At 34.6% G+C, this 19,313-nt stretch overlaps 1 protein-coding gene across 2 annotated transcripts in view; it reads right to left on the minus strand.

The window, feature by feature from the left end:
* Positions 1-1,880: 1,880 nt before the first annotated feature.
* LOC143231937 (neuronal acetylcholine receptor subunit alpha-7-like) overlaps positions 1,881-19,313 on the minus strand; it is a 135,625-nt gene continuing 118,192 nt past the window's right edge. The window contains exons 5-9 of one of the 2 annotated variants that reach the window (XM_076466816.1): positions 18,720-18,973; positions 15,335-15,529; positions 10,342-10,428; positions 7,135-7,244; positions 1,881-5,107 (exon numbers count right to left, since the gene is read on the minus strand). In XM_076466816.1, the coding sequence (XP_076322931.1) occupies positions 4,658-5,107; positions 7,135-7,244; positions 10,342-10,428; positions 15,335-15,529; positions 18,720-18,973 (1,096 nt within the window). In that variant the 3' untranslated portion in view covers positions 1,881-4,657. Of the gene's footprint in view, positions 5,108-7,134; positions 7,245-10,341; positions 10,429-10,556; positions 10,644-15,334; positions 15,530-18,719; positions 18,974-19,313 lie in introns of both variants that reach the window. The other variant, XM_076466817.1, reaches the window with a different exon arrangement.

Raw genomic sequence — 19,313 nt, forward strand, 5'->3', positions numbered from 1 at the left:
ACAGACTTTTCTTCTTTTCTTCTAATAAACCGAAGTATTCAGTGCTATAAGACCCGAGACATATGGTAGATTGTAAAATAGGACAAATAGATATTAACACTGACGCTTGCTGAAAATCCTTTTAACATACACACACGGGAATTTCGTAGATTTAGTGCGTCAGTAAGAAACGTTTATTTACTCATGTGTTGTTTACAACAGTGTGACGACTTTAAGGAAATCAAACAATATTTCAAAAATGAATATTGCCATGAAAATACTTTTACTTTGGTGTGCAATAGATGTCGTTTTTAATCACACAAGTACACCGTCATCTTTTGCGATAGAAGTGAAACCTGGCGGTTGAATCAGGTAAAAAAATTACCATGTTTTTTTTTTTAAAGTATGATCTAGCAGTACTTGTGAACAGAATACAACGATAGTCACAAGTACAGACTAAAAACAGCTGATGCCTTCAACTTTAGGATGAAATCGTTTCATCCTCTACAAATTCGAAATAGTGATATGAGACAAAATAACGACATAAAGGTTTGGTTTGTTTTGAAATTCGTGCAAAGCTACACGAGGGTTATCTGCGTTATCTGTCCCTAATTTAACAGTGTAATACTAGAAGGAAAGCAGCTAGTCATCACGACCCACCCCCAAATCTTGGGCTACTCTTTTACCAACGAATAGTGGGACTGATCGTCACATTTTAACGTCCCAACGGCTGAAAGGGCGAGCATGTTTGGTGTGAATCGAACGTCCTAAACACCTGGTCATGCCGAATCTGTTTGAGGTTACTTGAAATGTACATATAATACTTGTATACTAGTTATATATGTTTGGTGTGACGGAGATTCGAAGGTTAAACATCTGGCCATGTCAGGCCTAAAACAAAAGTGAAAGTATTGAATATATAACCTACACGTTTTAGTATCTGTTATATCAAAACATTTTTTCCTGTAAACTAGAAGGAACATCAAAGATCAAAAAATGAAATATTTGGTTAAATAAACTAAATTTACAAAACAAATTAAAGTCACTTGTTCTGTACACCTGAGAAAACTTTAAAAATATAGAGAAAGAAGTAGTATTTGTATCAAAAACTCTGATTATCATGTTCTCTGTTTTTAAATTTCATTTAGTTTTAATGGTTTAGGATTGTTTGAAGTACATGCTTTGAATAACTCATTCTTTTCTTCGATGCGAGGAAAATACTAATTATGGAAAAATGTACTCTACCTTTTTCGTTTAACCTGTTGACTGCCAAGTATTTCAGCTGCTACAATACAACTCTAATGCTTCTTCATTTTGTAACTTTTTCATGACGTTATCTTGGATCGAAAGTGAAACAATTTGTAAGTAGATCAAATGCATGTATGGGGCTGACATCTAGCGTTGAAGTTAGATATTATTAAGAACCAATTAACTCGTCCGTGGCACTATCTTACCAATCAGCTTGGACGAGTTATCTCGTCTACGGCACTGAACAGGTTAACATCTAAATGAAAAGTAATTTTCCGTGTTTAAATTTTTGATTAATAGTATTACTAGTAGAAACATTGTATTTGATCAGAGAGCTTGAAATTCAGGTAAACGTGGTCAGGTTCTGGTAGGTGGAAAAACACGTCAACTAGATTGATGTTTGTTGAAATATTTCTAACCATTATATGCATTAAGCCCGATATAACAAACCTTTCGCATAACTATCAAGAAAACTCACTGTCGAATATCGAGAGTTAATGTTCAGATCCGTCTGGATCGAGTATTACAGCTCACTTAAAGTGAAGTAACGTTATTTAACGACTTTGGCACATATGATTAAAAAATTACTATCATTTTATCAGTGTGTAAGTTATTAAAATGAAATAAAAAACTTAAGAGGCCGTGTATGGGGAAAAATCATTTTATTGACAAAGCACGAACTGTACTAATCACACTGAAACGACATACACACACGAACTGTACTAATCACACTGAAACGACATATACAAATACAGCTGAAATGAAAATTCAACAATGTGAAGCAACTCACGACAGAACGAAGACGAGAGAAAATCACGAAAGCATTGAATTTTAGTTTACATATTTAGTATTAATTAAACACAAAGTCTGTTTCTGTACAGTGAGAGGAACATGACAGATCAAACAGTGTAATGATCGATAAAACTGTAGACTTCTGTAGCTGTCTAAAAAACTAGGCTTATCTACTTTTATCGAAATAATTTCAGTACAAGCCCAAATTTATGAACACATTAAAAGATCTGCAGATCTAAGAAAATTTCAAAAGAGGTAGAGGAAAGAGTGGCATTTATATAAAAGAAATGAAACTCGAGCCACGAATTCAAGCCTTGCGTGTTCAGACATAAGCAATATTTTGATATGTGCCAAAGTTCATATTTGTTCTCTGAGGTGTTTCTTATATATTTTTACTATGTACTGAATTCTGAAGCTGAAGCTAGTACCTTTGTCTGATGTTTACGTGACAACAAAGTTTTAGCATCTAAGGTTAAAAGACTACATTTTCTACAATGCTATCAAATATTTACCTCGCCAAAATAAGCCCGTCTTTTCACCTTATTTTTAAACGTTCACATGTTTTCCAATTACGTGAAGGATAAGTTTCTTATATTAGGTTCGTTACATTTCTTAAGTTTGAGTAATGTTTGTTTGGGAATTTTGCACAAAGCTACTCGAGGGCTATCTGTGCCAGCCGTCCCTAATTTAGCAGTGTAAGACTAGAGGGTAGGCACCTAGTCATCACCACCCACCGCCAACTCTTGGGCTACTCTTTTACCAACGAATAGTGGGATTGGCCGTCACATTATACACCCCCACGGCTGGGAGGGCGAGCATGTTTAGCGCGACGCGGGCGCGAACCCGCGACCCTCGGATTACGAGTCGCACGCCTTACGCACTAGGGCATGCCGGGCCAGGTTTGAGTAATGAATCAGGAAACCTAAAACATTAAAATTACTGACTAGCAACCAAATGTGACACAAAACATTTATTTCACACGTTTTCCTAACCAACGTCAATTTTTCAAATATGGAAGCCATAAGAAGTTGTTTTGTTTTGAATTAAGCACAAAGCTACGCAATGTACTATTTGTGCTCTGCCCACCACGGGTATCGAAACCCGGGTTTTAGCGTTGCAAGTCCGCAGACATACCGGTGGGCCACTGGAGGGCGCCATAATAAATTGTTAATTTTCTTAAGTATGCTAGATAATGGAAGATCCTCTAATATTAACTAATTAACTGGTAATAATGGTTAAAATATTCGTATTTCAGCTGAATTCAACACCCTGTGAGAGATGTGTGTAACAGAAATGCGTTGCTTTAGTTGTCCAAATGTGCGCAACTTAATGAAGTATTCTTCAGTATGTAATAACTAAACGTATTCGAATTATTCAGTTGTTTGTTACGCTTATGCATCTCAATGCTTTTTGGAACAAAAAAATGTTAAGAACAGGTGAAGAATCGGACTGGCAATAAGCCTAATATAACGTGTCTCGCTCGCTGCACAGTTCGCTCTCACGTTGTTTGATCTCGAAAATTATTCGCATATTTTAGTATTTGTTTGGGTTATGAGAAAACAATAGTACTGCAGGTCATTGACACGTGAATGTATGCATCTTTAATTATGTAACGGAAGCGTCAGCTCGTACATCAGACATAACACGTCATTCTAACGCAAAAAAACAAACAAACAAACAAATAACCCCTTAGGAGGTGATGTCTCTTACGACATTATGTTGAGCAACTACAAGGTATCCTATAATTTTTATTTAGGATGTCAATAGTAGCAGATTGGCACTGATATTGAAGTAAAGCTTAGAACAATGGATTAACATTTCTCGAGAAAGATTTACACGTAATAAGTGTTTGGTGACCAAAAATAATGTAAAGTCTATAAGCGTTCAAAGACCTTGAGAGATTAGTGACAAGTATATTGGAAGTTAAACAAAAAAATGGATTATGTATACTAAATTAGCAGCTCTACTTATTACTTGTTGTTATCTTCAGCACATAAGGATGTGTTTGGACAATGTTTACATAAGAAGCGTGACTTATTTGCTCCTCTTAAACATGACCTCAAGTGAGGTACACACTAAGAGCTCTTAGTAAATTCGAACTTTAAATAATATGTTAAATTAACTCTAACTGTTAACGAAGACACGGCCTACTTAAACCATCTATCATTAGACTTGTTTATAACAACACTACGAAAGCTGCTTGGTGAAACTGAATTCCTGCTGGTCTTAGGACGTTTATAGGACACATACCACGAACATGTTGATGTGCAGTATTGCAATACGAAAAGACAGCCCATTTTTCTTCACCAGTAATGAAACACATTGTTTACGAGGTCTTCTAATTACCTGCTCTTTCTGGTTATTCTGGTATAAATTCATCGCAAAACTTTCCTGGTTACACTGATTATATCCACTGTAAGTAGGCTTAGAATTGAGTTGCCTTATCACATACGTGTACTATTGGCACCTGAACTAATCCGTGAGCTCCACGAGCTCGTGACTGTTCACGAGTTTAAGTAAATGTTGGAATGTCTTACTGTTCATGTTTATATCCTATGAAAAGGTACATAGAACAAAGAGACAGTACAGTAATAACGTTACAAGTTTTTTTTTAGTTTTCTTTTTCTTTTTCATGGGGTTAAGCTGCGAGATGAGGGGCCGAGAAAAGGCACAGGAAAGTTGACACCACTGTGAATATGGTAAACATAATCAGACACACTCTATCAATCACCATGGCAGCGAATTTCCATTCTGCTATTATTTCCTTAGCATCATCATCTTCTCGCAGATGGTTTGTGATAAAGCGAAGTTCACGAGTTATAGCACTTATTTCTCTTTGCGTAATGACACAAGAATGCACGGCTGCGTTGTCATCGTTTGAAACGTGGAGGTAGCCAGGCGTAGTGTACGCAGGTCGGAAGTCGTCGTCGATGTCCAGGACATTGGCCAGCAGACTCCTGGAAGACCGCTCCTTCATTTCTAACTCCTTCATATTTTTATTGAACATTAAACTTTTCTCTCTCATCTTTCGACCTGGCCTACTCATGCGCAGAATCCAAGGAAGCCAGACGAGAAATATAGATTTTATCTGGGAAAAAGAAAGTTAAAATGAAACTAGCAAGTTAAGAACGACTGCTGTAAAAACAGTCAGCATTTTGAGAGTAAAATGACTGATGAACTCACTTAAAGTAACACGTGTAATTGGATGATACGAAACACACTTCTTTCAATTATCATAACTTACTTCGTCAATAATACTAGTTATATGGTTGCACAGAAAATTAATGGAAGGTAATTGCACAATGCTAATACTCCTGAAATATACACTTTTAACCGATTTTCAACATTACCAAGTTTGGTTAGGATTCTTGTTTGTTCGGTACTCTGTTTCGAGAATGAATTTATGAATATCAACAATACGTCATCATTCTTCAAAGAGACAGAAAGTCAAAATATTAGGGCAAATCAGATAAGCAAAATGATAAAAACGTTTTCTTGAAACGTGTTCAGAGGAACGATAGAAAAACTAAGCTGAGTTGACGAACATTTATCAGTCTTTCAAAGAGAACTGATAAGAGTCGTATCATGTGACGTGCTTTTTACCTTCATCTGGAGCGTCGGGCAGATCGAAGCCCAAAAAACGGTAGTCGAATGGGAAGGATAAGAATGTGTAAAAAGTACTTACTGGCTGAAAGTAGTGTGATGTTAAAATGAGCCCAGAACATACAGTTGTGTTGGAAAGTAAAATACGTGTGATGTTGAAATGAGCCCAGAACATACAGTTGTGTTAGAAAGTAAAATACGTGTGATGTTGAAATGAGCCAAGAACATACAGTTGTGTTAGAAAGTAAAATACGTGTGATGTTGAAATGAGCCAAGAACATACAGTTGTGTTAGAAAGTAAAATACGTGTGATGTTGAAATGAGCCAAGAATATACAGTTGTGTTAGAAAGTAAAATACGTGTGATGTTGAAATGAGCCAAGAACGTACAGTTGTGTAAGAAAGTAAAATACGTGTGATGGCAAAATGAACTTAGAACATACAGTTGTGTTAGAAAGTAAAATACGCGTGATGTTAAAATGAGCCCAGAACGTACAGTTGTGTTAGAAAGTAAAATACGTGTGATAACAAAATGAGCTTAGAACGCACAGTTGTGTTACAAAGTAAAATACTGTGATGGCAAAACGAGCCCAGAACGTACAGTTGTGTGGTGGCAAAATGAGGTTAGAACGTACAGTTGTGTTAGAAAGTAAAACACGTGTGATGGTAAAACGAGCCCAGAACGTACAGTTGTGTGGTGGCAAAATGAGGTTAGAACGTACAGTTGTGTTAGAAAGTAAAACACGTGTGATGGTAAAACGAGCCCAGAACGTGCAGTTGTTACAAAATAAAACACGTGTGATGGTAAAACGAGCCCAGAACGTGCAGTTGTTACAAAGTAAAATACGTGTGATGGTAAAATGAGCCCAGCACGTTTCTTTGTGTTTCAACGTTTTTACCGAAGAACTTACAACAAAGTAGTTGCTACAATGTACAACTGTCTACACCATTTGTTATGTTACAGTTTCTATATAAAAGAAACGATTTCTTTAAGCTCGCTCAGCTCCTCTCAAATGGAACTGAAGTTTGGATATTTTGTATTTCGTTGAAGACACTTGTGCTATGATAGGCTACTCTTTTACAAACGAATAGTGGGATTGACCGTCACATTATAACGCCCCCACGGCTGAGAAGGCGAGCATGTTTGGTGCGACGGGGATTCGAACCCGAGACCCTCAGATTACGAGTGGAATGCCTTAACCCACCTGGAATGCCGGGCCATTTCTTATTTTTCGTAGTTGTAATTACTGAGTTTAAAATATTTGGTCAAATTATGAAGATCTTTCGTTCATTGGTTATGAGAAATAAAATCCACTCTTATAATGTCCTGCTAGTAAGAATGTTTGTGTTATTGTTATTCGTACCATTTAATGGTGCAACTTTATAAATATTCAAATTTTTCGAATTTAATAGAATTTATATCAGTCGGCGTCGTTCATCTGGTATGAGATTATTTTCTGTAATAAATATAACTTTTATTTTTAATTCGGGTACAAAGTAAGCTGGCACTTACACACTGTGGCATCTCGTGTGTGTCCGAGTTACGGTGATGGTAGTTCAAGACGACGACTGTCATGACAACAGAAAATGCAACCATTACCATTGTGCAAGCAAAGTAGGTGCCTGTAGGAAGAAAAAACACATGAAACTACCCCATTTAGAGATATCATTGTAAGTTATGCAAGTTAGGAATTATTTACTTTAACAATAAACAGTAACTTATTCCGAAAAGTTTAGAAAATGCACTTACTTTCAGTTAAACTTTACCCTTGAGTTAGTTTTTTTGAATTAAGCACAGAGCTACACAATGGGTTATCTGTGCTCTGCCAACCACGGGTATCGAAACCCGATATTTAGCGTTGTAAGTCCGCAGACATACCGCTGAGCCACTGGGGGGCTAAACTTGTTTGTTTTTTTTTAATTTCGCACAAAGCTACTCGAGGGCTATCTGTGTTAGCCGTCCCTAATTTAGCAGTGTAAGACTAGAGGGAAGGCAGCTAGTCATCACCACTCACTGCCAACTCTTGGGCTACTCTTTTACCAACGAATAGTGGGATTGACCGTCACATTATAACGCCCTCACGGCTGAAAGGATGAGCATGTTTGGCGCGACGGGGATGCGAACTCGCGACCCTCAGATTACGAGTCGCACGCCTTAACACGCTTGGCCACGCCGGGCCGGGGCTAAACTTTACATACTGAACCTTGTTGTAATTAAGGTATACATCTGGCACATCCAGTTATTATAACAAGAAATTTTTAAAAATTCAAGAGAACATATTTGAGTAAACTACTCTATTTTGGTAATCCAGGATAATATAATTGAGTGAACTACTTTATTTTGTTAATTCAGGAGAAACAATTAAGTGAACTCGTCTATTTTGATAATTTAGGATAACATATTCGAGTAAATTACTCTATTTTAATAATTCAAGAGAAAATAATTAAGTAGTCTACTTTATTACAACAATTAAGGATAATATATTTTAGTACAATACTCTATTTTAATAATTAAGGATAATATATCTAAGTACAGTACTTTATTTTCCTAACTATTCACAAGTGTAATGATTCTCTGTAAAATTTCATTAACGAACATAACGCTTCACTTTCTCGAATATCACAAACAATTAATATGCAGTTTATTTTATTACCTTTAAATGAAAAGTTAAAATTAGTTCGCCATTGTTAAAACGAAATTGATAACGCGCGAAACACCAACATTCAAAGAACAATTACAAACTCAAGATCAAGCATTAAGTTGCATTCATGGCAGATCAATGGATTACAATTGGCCACTTAGAGACAAACTTTTGGACAACAACCACATAGACAACATTACGATCACATAAACAACCGTTAACAGAAATGGATGAGTGAATTGTGGTGACAGTGAAAGGGGTACAAACCTGTCTCGTGCAAGTCATGCTTGGGCAAGCAGTGCATAGATAACAAAGAAAAAAATAACGTGAGAGTTGCACGTGAACTGTTGTATCTGAAAATGATAAAGTGTATCGGGGGTATTTAAATAAGAGTTTGTAACCAACACAATGTTCAATGTGAACCTTGTTACAGTAGTGGCACTGGTTGAAACCATTGTGGAATAAAGACATTTGATTTTGATGACTTGTGGCCATATAACACTCGATATAATTATAAAATTAGTTTTGATGATGCTAATTGGAACATAGTTTCACCATTCTCGTCACCTACACCACCACGTCGATTTTCAATACATAAAAACAATAGAAACTAGCGCCATCTACATATCCTCAGCATCCTTCTGCATTTACTTTCATCAGTATGATCTGCTGAGTCCTGTAAAAGACATAATTTGTGACCATAGTTTTGCCTTAGAAGTCAGCAAAAAGCACTAGAAAAAAGAAATACAGCATTTGTTGGTTTGTGGAAATAGCTGTTGAAACGATTAATACGTATTGATAAGTTCTCCAAAGCTTACACAAGATATAAACTTACCAAATGTCAAGGTTTAAGAAAAATATCATAAAAAATTACAACAAATTGAAATTCATAAAAGTATGATGAATATATTATTCCAAGATAAACTGTCATCATAAACTCCTAATTTTTATGAATGGAAATGTAAAATATTAGTTAAAATTGGATTTCATTTTAAATGTGAAGAGATCATTGTATGGAAATACTACAAAATATTCATATTGTATATATATTTTTAAAACTAGTATGAGATAATAGGTTTCTGACATCTGTAGATATATATTCGCTTTAACAGTGTTTCTAAAATACGTATTGAACGAGATCAGTAAAAGAAGGTATATTTATGTATATTCTAGCCATTAATTGATTACATAGGTCGTATGCGAATTTAATTTTCATAAGCGTTGTTTTCATTTTAATATGCATATTTCGAAAATAATTTTGAATCATTTTTACAACCCCTTCTTGCCATAGCTACGAATCAATACTATTAATAGGGGCGTGTTTCTCTTGCTTGTCAACATTTTAAGCATAACAAAATATGATCCGGTTTCAATGAAAAAGTTATTCATTTACGTCAAAGTACATATGACGTTTCATGGAAAACCTGCGTTGTGTGGAGAAAATGGATATAATATTTGGCGTACACGAACTGATATAGAATATGTGAACATTTCAAGGCAATAAAACCATCGCAGGATTGTGTTATTTAAGCGATTTATTTAAAACACGAATGATTTTACAGGTAATTTTAACATTATAAATGTAGGTTGAACAATAAGCTTTATATTTTCTCCTTACAACTATATGTCCAGTTACGAAAGCAAATTATATACGTTTTAAAACTGCATTAATATAGAGAGAGACAACTGCAAGATAAAAGCACCTGAAATTACCAACTAAATTAATTAAAAAAAAAACCCTTAAGTAAATACAATGTACCACAAAATTACGTCAGAACAGCGCTGTTTAAGAAGTAATGTAGTTAGGTGAAAATTCGAGGTTTCATAATGTAACTTGTTACTATTAATATTCCTTTTTAAATTCTTGTGCACTTTTGTGGCCACAACGAGATATCGTGTGATGATTCGAACGAAATTAAAGTTTACGTCTATGTGTTGTATCTGATCGTGTGGGTGTATAATGGAAGAAAAAGTACGTGTTGTTTTTTTTAAGTTTATCGTTGTTTATTACAATGAAACCAAGGACATCACTAATCACATTGTTCATATACACAGGTCGACTAACACAAACGTCGCACCTATCAGAGGAACAGCATCAGAGGTCGGTGGCATGGATTCCGCCACAAGAAGCAAAAACACCGTCAGGGAAAGTAGAATGGTGACACCTGCAAATACAATAAGCGAGCATGGGTGATTCATTCTGGGAACAATTTTGGCCTACTACCACTAGGTGGTCTAGGGTAGAAATCCACGTGCAACAAGGAGACAAGAGTAGTGTGGATAGACACTTCACCTATGATGGATACAGCATCAGATGTTGGTGGCATTGACTGAGCTAACTGAAGCATGAAAACCGTCAGTGATAATAGGATTGTGACACCTAGAAAAAAAAATGTCCACACACATTATAAAACATTAAATGAGGGACAATATCATCTGCAAGCCTTATGTTAATACACAGAAAAATTATCGGTGGCTTCACACTAGGAAAACCTTTGTCGTCTTCAATATATTCACCTGAAAAATATTCATTATTATATTGGATAAGTCTGACTTTTTATAACACTTTTATAATTAGGTTCTTCAGTTTACCTGTTTATAACACATTTTAGAAGAAAAGCTTAAATATAGCTCCAAAATCTGCACTAACGTACCTTTTCTAAGTGGCATAGTTTGATTCTAGTTGTTTTTTTATGTCAGCCTATTACCACGCTTAAGATGCATTGCTCTGATGTCTCAGTAGTAGATTTGGATGACATATTCTTCCTTTTTTTCCTCTGGTTTACACCTGATAAGCCAGTTTACTGAAGAATTAACAAATATTTATCAACAGTCTCCTCAGCCCAGATAATACCTTAAATTTCTTCATATTTATTTTCCCCAAAACGAAATAGTTGATGGCTTAGAAAAGGTACAACCAACTAAAAATATAATATGGGCTACTTCTTAGTTCTTTTTACAAGGACTTAGTTACTGGGTGGTAACTTAGCTTTTGACGTTAGTTTGTTTGTTTTTGAATTTCGCATAAAGCTACTCGAGGGCTATCTGTGCTAGCCGTCCCTAATTTAGCAGTGTAAGACTAGAGGGAAGGCAGGTAGTCATCACCACCCACCGCCAACTCTGGCCTACTCTTTTACCAAGGAATAGTGGGATTGACCGTCACATTATAACGCTCCCACGGCTGATAGGGCGAGCATGTTTGGCGCGACGGGGATGCGAACCAGCGACCCTCAGCTTACGAGTCGCAACATGGCGGACCTATTGATGTTAGACTAAAAATGTTTTTTATTAATACTTTTTACGAAGACTTAGCTACTGAGTGGTAACTGCTGACTTAAACTATATATGTTTTCTTTATGAAACTTCAAAGTCTGCAAGTTTCGTTAAGCCTTTTAGTCAAAATATAAATCAATTTATTCTCTTTATACGCAGACTTAGAAATGTTTTGGCGTGTGCTCATAATTATCCGAATTTTACAGGGTTTGATGTCACTTTAACTATCGAAAAAATAGTAGAAACGTAAAAGATTACTCTAAAATAAATTTAGAAAATTCCACATCAATTCCAGCCTGCACTTTTAATAACTGTATTCTGGAAAAGCCGTACGTTTATGAACTAAGAAACATTTATTTCTCTTTACATTTTACATTTGTTATCAGTAATTTAATAAAACTGTTTCAGAGAAAATGATCCAATTTAGCAAGACTCAGAGAGGTTCTAAGTTAAGATTTTAGTACCAACTGACATTAAATGCCTGCCTCTCGTTTAAGAATCTGATAGAAAATAGTTAAAAAAACCCTTCAGAGACTGCTTTCGGTTTCATTACCTAGTTTATTTAACTTTCCTTTAAAGTGTTTTTATTTTTCTAGAAGGTAACACGTGACTTTGATTAATTAAAAGAATGGATTTGCTTGTTTGTTGTGGAATTTCGCACAAATCTACTCGAGGGCTATCTGTGCTAGCCGTCTAGACTGCTTTCGGTTTCATTACCTAGTTTATTTAACTTTCCTTTAAAGTGTTTTTATTTTTCTAGAAGGTAACACGTGACTTTGATTAATTAAAAGAATGGATTTGCTTGTTTGTTGTGGAATTTCGCACAAATCTACTCGAGGGCTATCTGTGCTAGCCGTCCCTAATTTAGCAGTGTAAGACTAGAGGGAAGGCAGCTAGTCATCACCACCCACCGCCAACTCTTGGGCTACTCTTATACCAACGAATAATAGTGGGATTGACCGTAACATTATAACGCCCCCACGGCTGGGAGGGCGAGCATGTTTGGCGCGATGCGGGCGCGAACCCGCGACCCTCAGATTATGAGTCGCACGCCTTACGCGCTAGACCATGCCAGGCCCCTAAAAGAATGGAAATAAATAAATTAGCGTTTCATTTTGTGTTATTGACACAACACACAGTCATTTGAACAAAAGTCGAGTTAACCTGCTCAACATCTGGCCAGTCACTCAACGGGAAGCAGTTAGCTTGAGTAAAATGTTACAGAGGCTGAGAGCGGAGACATATTGTGAGAATGGTTTCGAATCAAATGAGAAAACTAAAAATATTAAATATAATACTCGAAGAAACAAACGTGGCCAAAATTCTTAAAGTCTGATGTACTAAATAATGAAAGATTCTAAACGGGTGTGACGTACAATGATTGAAGAAAGTTTTCCTTGCCAATTATAGCCGTTTAAAAAAAACAAAAAAACACGTGTCTTATATTGATGGATAAACTCATATAGACAAACTGTATTAAAGGTGGAAGTACTTATTTGACACTGAGGTCTGTAATAAATCACAGGGCATTAGGCTTAATAGCTGACACACCAGTGAAAACGTTGTCGATAGGTTTGTTTTGTTACATATCCGAAACTTTACTTACTAAACAAAGAGATACTTACTAAAATGTAATTTTAATTCAAAAGTACCTTGGAATTTCTTAATTATATACATTTTCTATATGAAATTGCTACAAAAAAACTTTTCATTTCCGAGCAATAATTTGATTTAAGAAAGAAAGATAAATAAAGAGTTGTGACAAACTTAACTTAATGAATCAAAATCGGACGAAACAACAGGTACTGTTTTTAAGTAGTTCTGTAAAATACAAAAGCTTCACCATTTCACCAGCAGGGCGTAATAGATGCACGCATCCGTTTTATAATATTTCTTTTATTATACAAAAATAAATAAGATATCTAAGAATAATTATTATGTTCAGCACTGGATTGCAACCCAATTAATATGCTCTCTTAATATCAACCTCATTAAAGTTAAGTGTGATACACGCTTGAAACTGATTTCATTTCGTAGAAGATAATTAGAAGTAAATCGAAAATATGAATGATAAATTAACCTGCACTCGCGCTAAGAACAACCCACTAGATGTCATTCGAACTTTCGAGTTTCGTTTTGTTTCAATAATTTTTATGACGTCTCGTAAAGAGAAGTTTTACATTCACTGTAAGACCAACAGCTGGACGGCTCTCATTTAGTCGTCCAACGTTGTAAAGTTTTCTGGGACTCTTATTCTTCTTAGAGATGGGGCGTTAATTTCTTCTCCAATTTCTTCGTCGAAATAAAAATAAATTAAATATTTGCATATTATTCCACGCGCACGAGAATGGAAAAGAAACTTCTCAGTAAACTTTACGATTGGCTACGAAAACAGATACAAAAAAACACACCAGTTTTTTTATAGTGTCTTCAAGCCTTTGAAATATAAATGAACAATAAAAGACAGGTTTTCACTTGACATATTCTTCGCACATTTTGTATTAATCTTAGATCTTACGATACGAAATTATTGGTTTTGGTTTCAGTACGTAAATACAAAGGGCAGTTTACTCCCATTAAAATTATGCTTTAAAAGAATGACTAAAACGTGAAATACTATGCAGCATTTGCTTGTTGTCAATATAGTAAAGTTACTGCAACGTGTAATTTACTGGTTTTTTCCAATGAGAACACTTCACAATGAGATTAAAATGACATCTTTAGAGTTTCAAGAGTGCAGGAAGTGAAAATTGTACTTAAACCTAACTGCGGATATATTTGATATTTTATTGCTCACGTAGTTTGCTCACCACGTGACAACAATTAGTTTCTATCTAATTATCCTGTTTGGTATTATTTAGTAGACACCCTGGTATGTCTGGTTTAACAAGGGGGATTTAATAATCATTATAGCTTGGCTGTTCGTGATGTTAATGACTTCATTTGTTATTGTTCCTTGCGTAAAGCATCAGGAACTTCGTTTATGTGTTAAACGATTCATTAGGCAATTGTCTCAGGCTGTATCGCTCACAAGAGATTTGATTTCATCGAATGTTTGACCATAATTTTAAATCTATGGTTTCAATTCATATAATCCTAACAATTTTGCTTTATGTTTATAACTTGTTACCAAGCAACGATCCTCAAACTTTAGGTATGTTACTGTAATTGCTCAAGAGGTACAAGACGTAGCTCCATTACGCTATTTAATATGAACTATAAGATGGTTCCATTGTGATTCAGTTGTCTTTGAAACATATGAATTTTCAGTACGGTTAGAAATAAAAAAGTTGGAATATTTTATCTATCATGTTTAACTTTAATGTGTTAAAAAATCCTCCCTGTTATGTTTACCTTTCATTATTTTCGTCTGATTAATGACTAACTTTGCTTTTTTCTGAATTTTGTTTGAGTACTGGCGAAGGAAGTTAAGATAAAAGAAAAAATCACAGTTACATATTATTTTTCAGGTATAGTAAAAAATACTTAACGTATTGTACTTTCCAGAATGTCAGTAAAACTTCTAGATTTAACCTTTACATATTAAGTTAAAGTTATTTTATGTAAAATCAACCAATGAAAATCTAAAATTTTTGCTTGAGATGTTACTTCTTATCTCCAGAGGGCGTCATTACCAATGTTAATTTCATAAAGGCTCGTTATCTTTATTTATTAATATATGAGTTTAACGGAGGTTGAAAATGTTATTATAAAAAATAATATAAACCGTAAAATAATCTTTTAAACTAAGACGTAACTGTGCGTATATTTTAAGAGAAGCTAAAGAGAGAATCTCACCCAAAGTCAACTTCTCTCCAGAATCTGGTGGTAGTGCAAATCCCAGCAAAGCCATTGATGAAATGAGAACGCAAGGAATGATAAGGTTGAAGCCATAGTAAAGAGTACGACGTCTAATGTGCAAGGTAAAGGTTATGTCAACGTAGGGTTGAGGACAGCAAGTATAGTATATTATATTTCGAACTCCAGGAAATTCTGAAAAAAACCAGTGTATATATGTATATATATTCAAACAACTTTAAACAAAAGAATCGACTTTAACCTGTTAACTGCCAAGTATTTCAGCTGCTACAATAATCTCTAATGCTTCTTCATTTTCTAACTTTTTCGTGACGCCATTTTGGATCGAAAGTGAAACAATTTGTAAGTAGGTTAAATGCATGTATGGTGCTAACATCTAGCGTTGAAGTTAGTTATTATTAAGAACGAATTAACTCGTCCATGGCACTGTGTTACCGATCGGCTTGGACGAGTTATCTCGTCTACGGCATTGGGCAGGTTAAAGAGCTGAGCTTAAATATAAGTCAGTTTTTCTGTTGTTACACCTAAAGGTAACTAAACAACCATGCAATAATTCTCTAAGTTAGAAAATTCTTATAATTATCTTCGTCTAGTGTTAAAAATGATACGTTTAATCTTTATCTATTTAGCCAATAAAAAACTTAAGTCGTAATTACTATCATTTTAAGCTATTATCAGATCAAAAATATTTCACCCAAATAATATGTTATTAAACAACGTAAATGATTGAAATCATTTTAACTAAGCACTAAGACAGTGAAGTTTTTAAAAATTAAAATTAGTTTTACGCCTAATCCGTTTTAAAATAGTTAAATAATAATTAGCACACACACTCAGAAATATACATATATATATATATATTTATAGTTTACAGATGGATTATGTAGTATTGAAGCAATCAGAAATTACTGCATCAATATAAAACCATTAGAAGTTTGTTTGTTTTGAACACTTGCGCAAAGCTACACGCGGTGTATCTTAATTAGCTTCCCGCAATTTGACACTGATAAACTAGAGGAAAGAGAGCTAGTCTGAAACGCCCCCCTGTCAACTCTTAGGCTACAATAATTAACTAGCAGGATTTGACTGTCACTCTTACAATAAACCCGTGGTTTCAAAAGAGAAGCGCGAACCTGCATAAGCGGAGTACAAACCAAGGATCTTGGAATTCACAGTCCAGTGGGTTAACCGCTGAGTCATGCCATAGTCACTTATAATAATATAGGTAGTATTACTACGTCCAGTAGTAGCTGTTGTAATGTAATAATGGTTCCCGGAACTGAAAAGTCGTATGAAATATGTGAAAAATTAGTTTTGGCAGATTAAGCAGGACCTCTAGTTTCAGCATAAGTTTTATACGACACCCTGAAGGCAGTCTGTGAAGCTGACATTTTTTATAAACCGAAACTCTCCAGAATCGATCTCTCAGAGTATGTTGTATGAGATATAGACGACGTCACAGTACAGATCTTGTAAACAGCTTCGCTGTAAATATAACAATCAATGCTAACGATAAGATAATGTCATATAAAACGTTCAAAAACCGCTGCTAAGAGGACGTATCCAGACAATGGATTAAGCAAAGCTGGATACGCGTGCATTTCACAGATTGACTTTGAAATTGCTCGAAAAAAATGACTGTTTAACGGCAGAGAAAAGAAATGTATTGTATTATACCATAATGAGAAACAATACAAGTTATGAAACAGATCTTACTCAACGATGTAGGTGATGTACACGCAACTGATGGCACCCTGTATACTGACAGGTACAGGCACATTTGTTTCCACTATTCTATTCCCTCAGGAACATGACTCATTCGGCAAGGATTCGTTTTTTTAATTGCGTAAAGTCTTAATATGAAGATTTGTAATGTTGATTGACTTTACGTAAAAAACCTTAGAAGGTTAAAAGTCGACTAAACAACTTGGCTAAATTGTATGTAGTAATACAAGGCATTTTGAAAAACATTCAATAGCAATAGATTGATACACTGAACGGAAACATGAAAACAATCTATAATGTTTTCTGTAAATCAAAGGTGTCATATACAAAATATTAATACTTTTATCGTTTGTACTTTGTGACAATGTTTCGTATCAGTAATAGATTCACCATTTAATTTACACTAGTTATTTTTTGTAACTTTGGTATAGGTGTCGCTTGTTTGTCCATAATTAGTTTTTTATACTATTTGTACCCAATTTATAATAATATTTTTTCGGCGATCTCTTATAATTTTCATAATTATACTTGAATCCAATCCACTAGAGAATGTTGGTACTGGGTCAAATCATTAGACATTAGAATAATTAAGGTTGAATATTTACTCGTTTAAAAGAAAAATCTTTGCAGTTAACAAAAGACGAAACAAAATTATTTCTCTCTCTCATTTCGAGAGTTCGTTTACCCATAATACGCCCTTTATATCTCATTCTTATGATATACCTATTACATCACATTCTTATGACATACCCATTAAATCCAGTTCTTATGACATACCAATTATATTCCATTCCTATAACATGCCCATTAAATCCCATTCATATGACATACCTATTAAATTCCATTAATATGACATACCTATTAAATCTCATTCTTATGGCATGTCCATTAAATCTCATTCTTATATTCCATTCCTATAACATGCTCATTAAATCCCATTCATATGACATACCTATTAAATTCCATTAATATGACATACCTATTAAATCTCATTCTTATATTCCATTCCTATAACATGCCCATTAAATCCCATTCATATGACATACCTATTAAATTCCATTAATATGACATACCTATTGAATCTCATTCTTATGGCATGTCCATTAAATCCCATTCATATGACATACCTATTAAATTCCATTAATATGACATACCTATTAAATCTCATTCTTATGGCATGTCCATTAAATATCATTCTTATATTCCATTCCTATAACATGCCCATTAAATCCCATTCATATGACATACCTATTAAATTCCATTAATATGACATACCTATTAAATCTCATTCTTATGGCATGTCCATTAAATCTCATTCTTATATTCCATTCCTATAACATGCCCATTAAATCCCATTCATATTACATACCTATTAAATTCCATTAATATGACATACCTATTAAATCTCATTCTTATGGCATGTCCATTAAATCTCATTCTTATGGCATGTCCATTAAATCTCATTCTTATGACATACCTATTAAATTTCACTCATATGGCATACCTATTAAATTCCATTCTTATGACATACCTATTAAATTCCATTCTTATGACATACCAATTAAATCTCATTCTTATGGCATGTCCATTAAATCTCATTCTTATGACATACCTATTAAATTCCATTCTTATGACATACCTATTAAATCCCATTCTCCATTGACCACATAGTTCGAGAGATCAGCTTCTTCACTAGAGAGGAGCAGATCCAATGCGTTTCCGTCGTACGTCCATGATCCGAATTTCATTACACATTTCTGATCGTCGAAAGGAAACCACGTGATGTCAATCTTGCACGTGCTTTTGAAAATCCCCGGCGGAATATAAGAACAACTTCCATTGTGCTGAACGACAATATTAGTAGGAAATGTACTGTCAATTCTTTCGTCCGCACTATGATAAAAAGGAAATTATTACAAACATAGAAAGTGTTGTCCGAAGTGCTTGGAATTAAAATTTTATTTTTATGTTAGACAAAATACTTTCTGTTTTGATTTGCAACTATATCAATATAAGCATCTTAAAAAAAGCAGGATATAGTAACAAATATTCCCGTCCTTCTGTATTCACAAAATATTTGTGCTTAAAATTGCAAATTTCGTACGATATGGTTTGGAATGGTTAAGTTTCTTTTAAAATACGCGCAAAGCTACACGAGGGCTATCTGCGCTAGCCATCCCTAGTTTAGCAATATAAGACTAGTGGAAAGGCAGCTACTCATAACCACCCACCG

The sequence above is a fragment of the Tachypleus tridentatus genome, chromosome 11, assembly GCF_004210375.1.
Source record: "Tachypleus tridentatus isolate NWPU-2018 chromosome 11, ASM421037v1, whole genome shotgun sequence".
Lineage (NCBI taxonomy): Eukaryota > Metazoa > Arthropoda > Merostomata > Xiphosura > Limulidae > Tachypleus > Tachypleus tridentatus.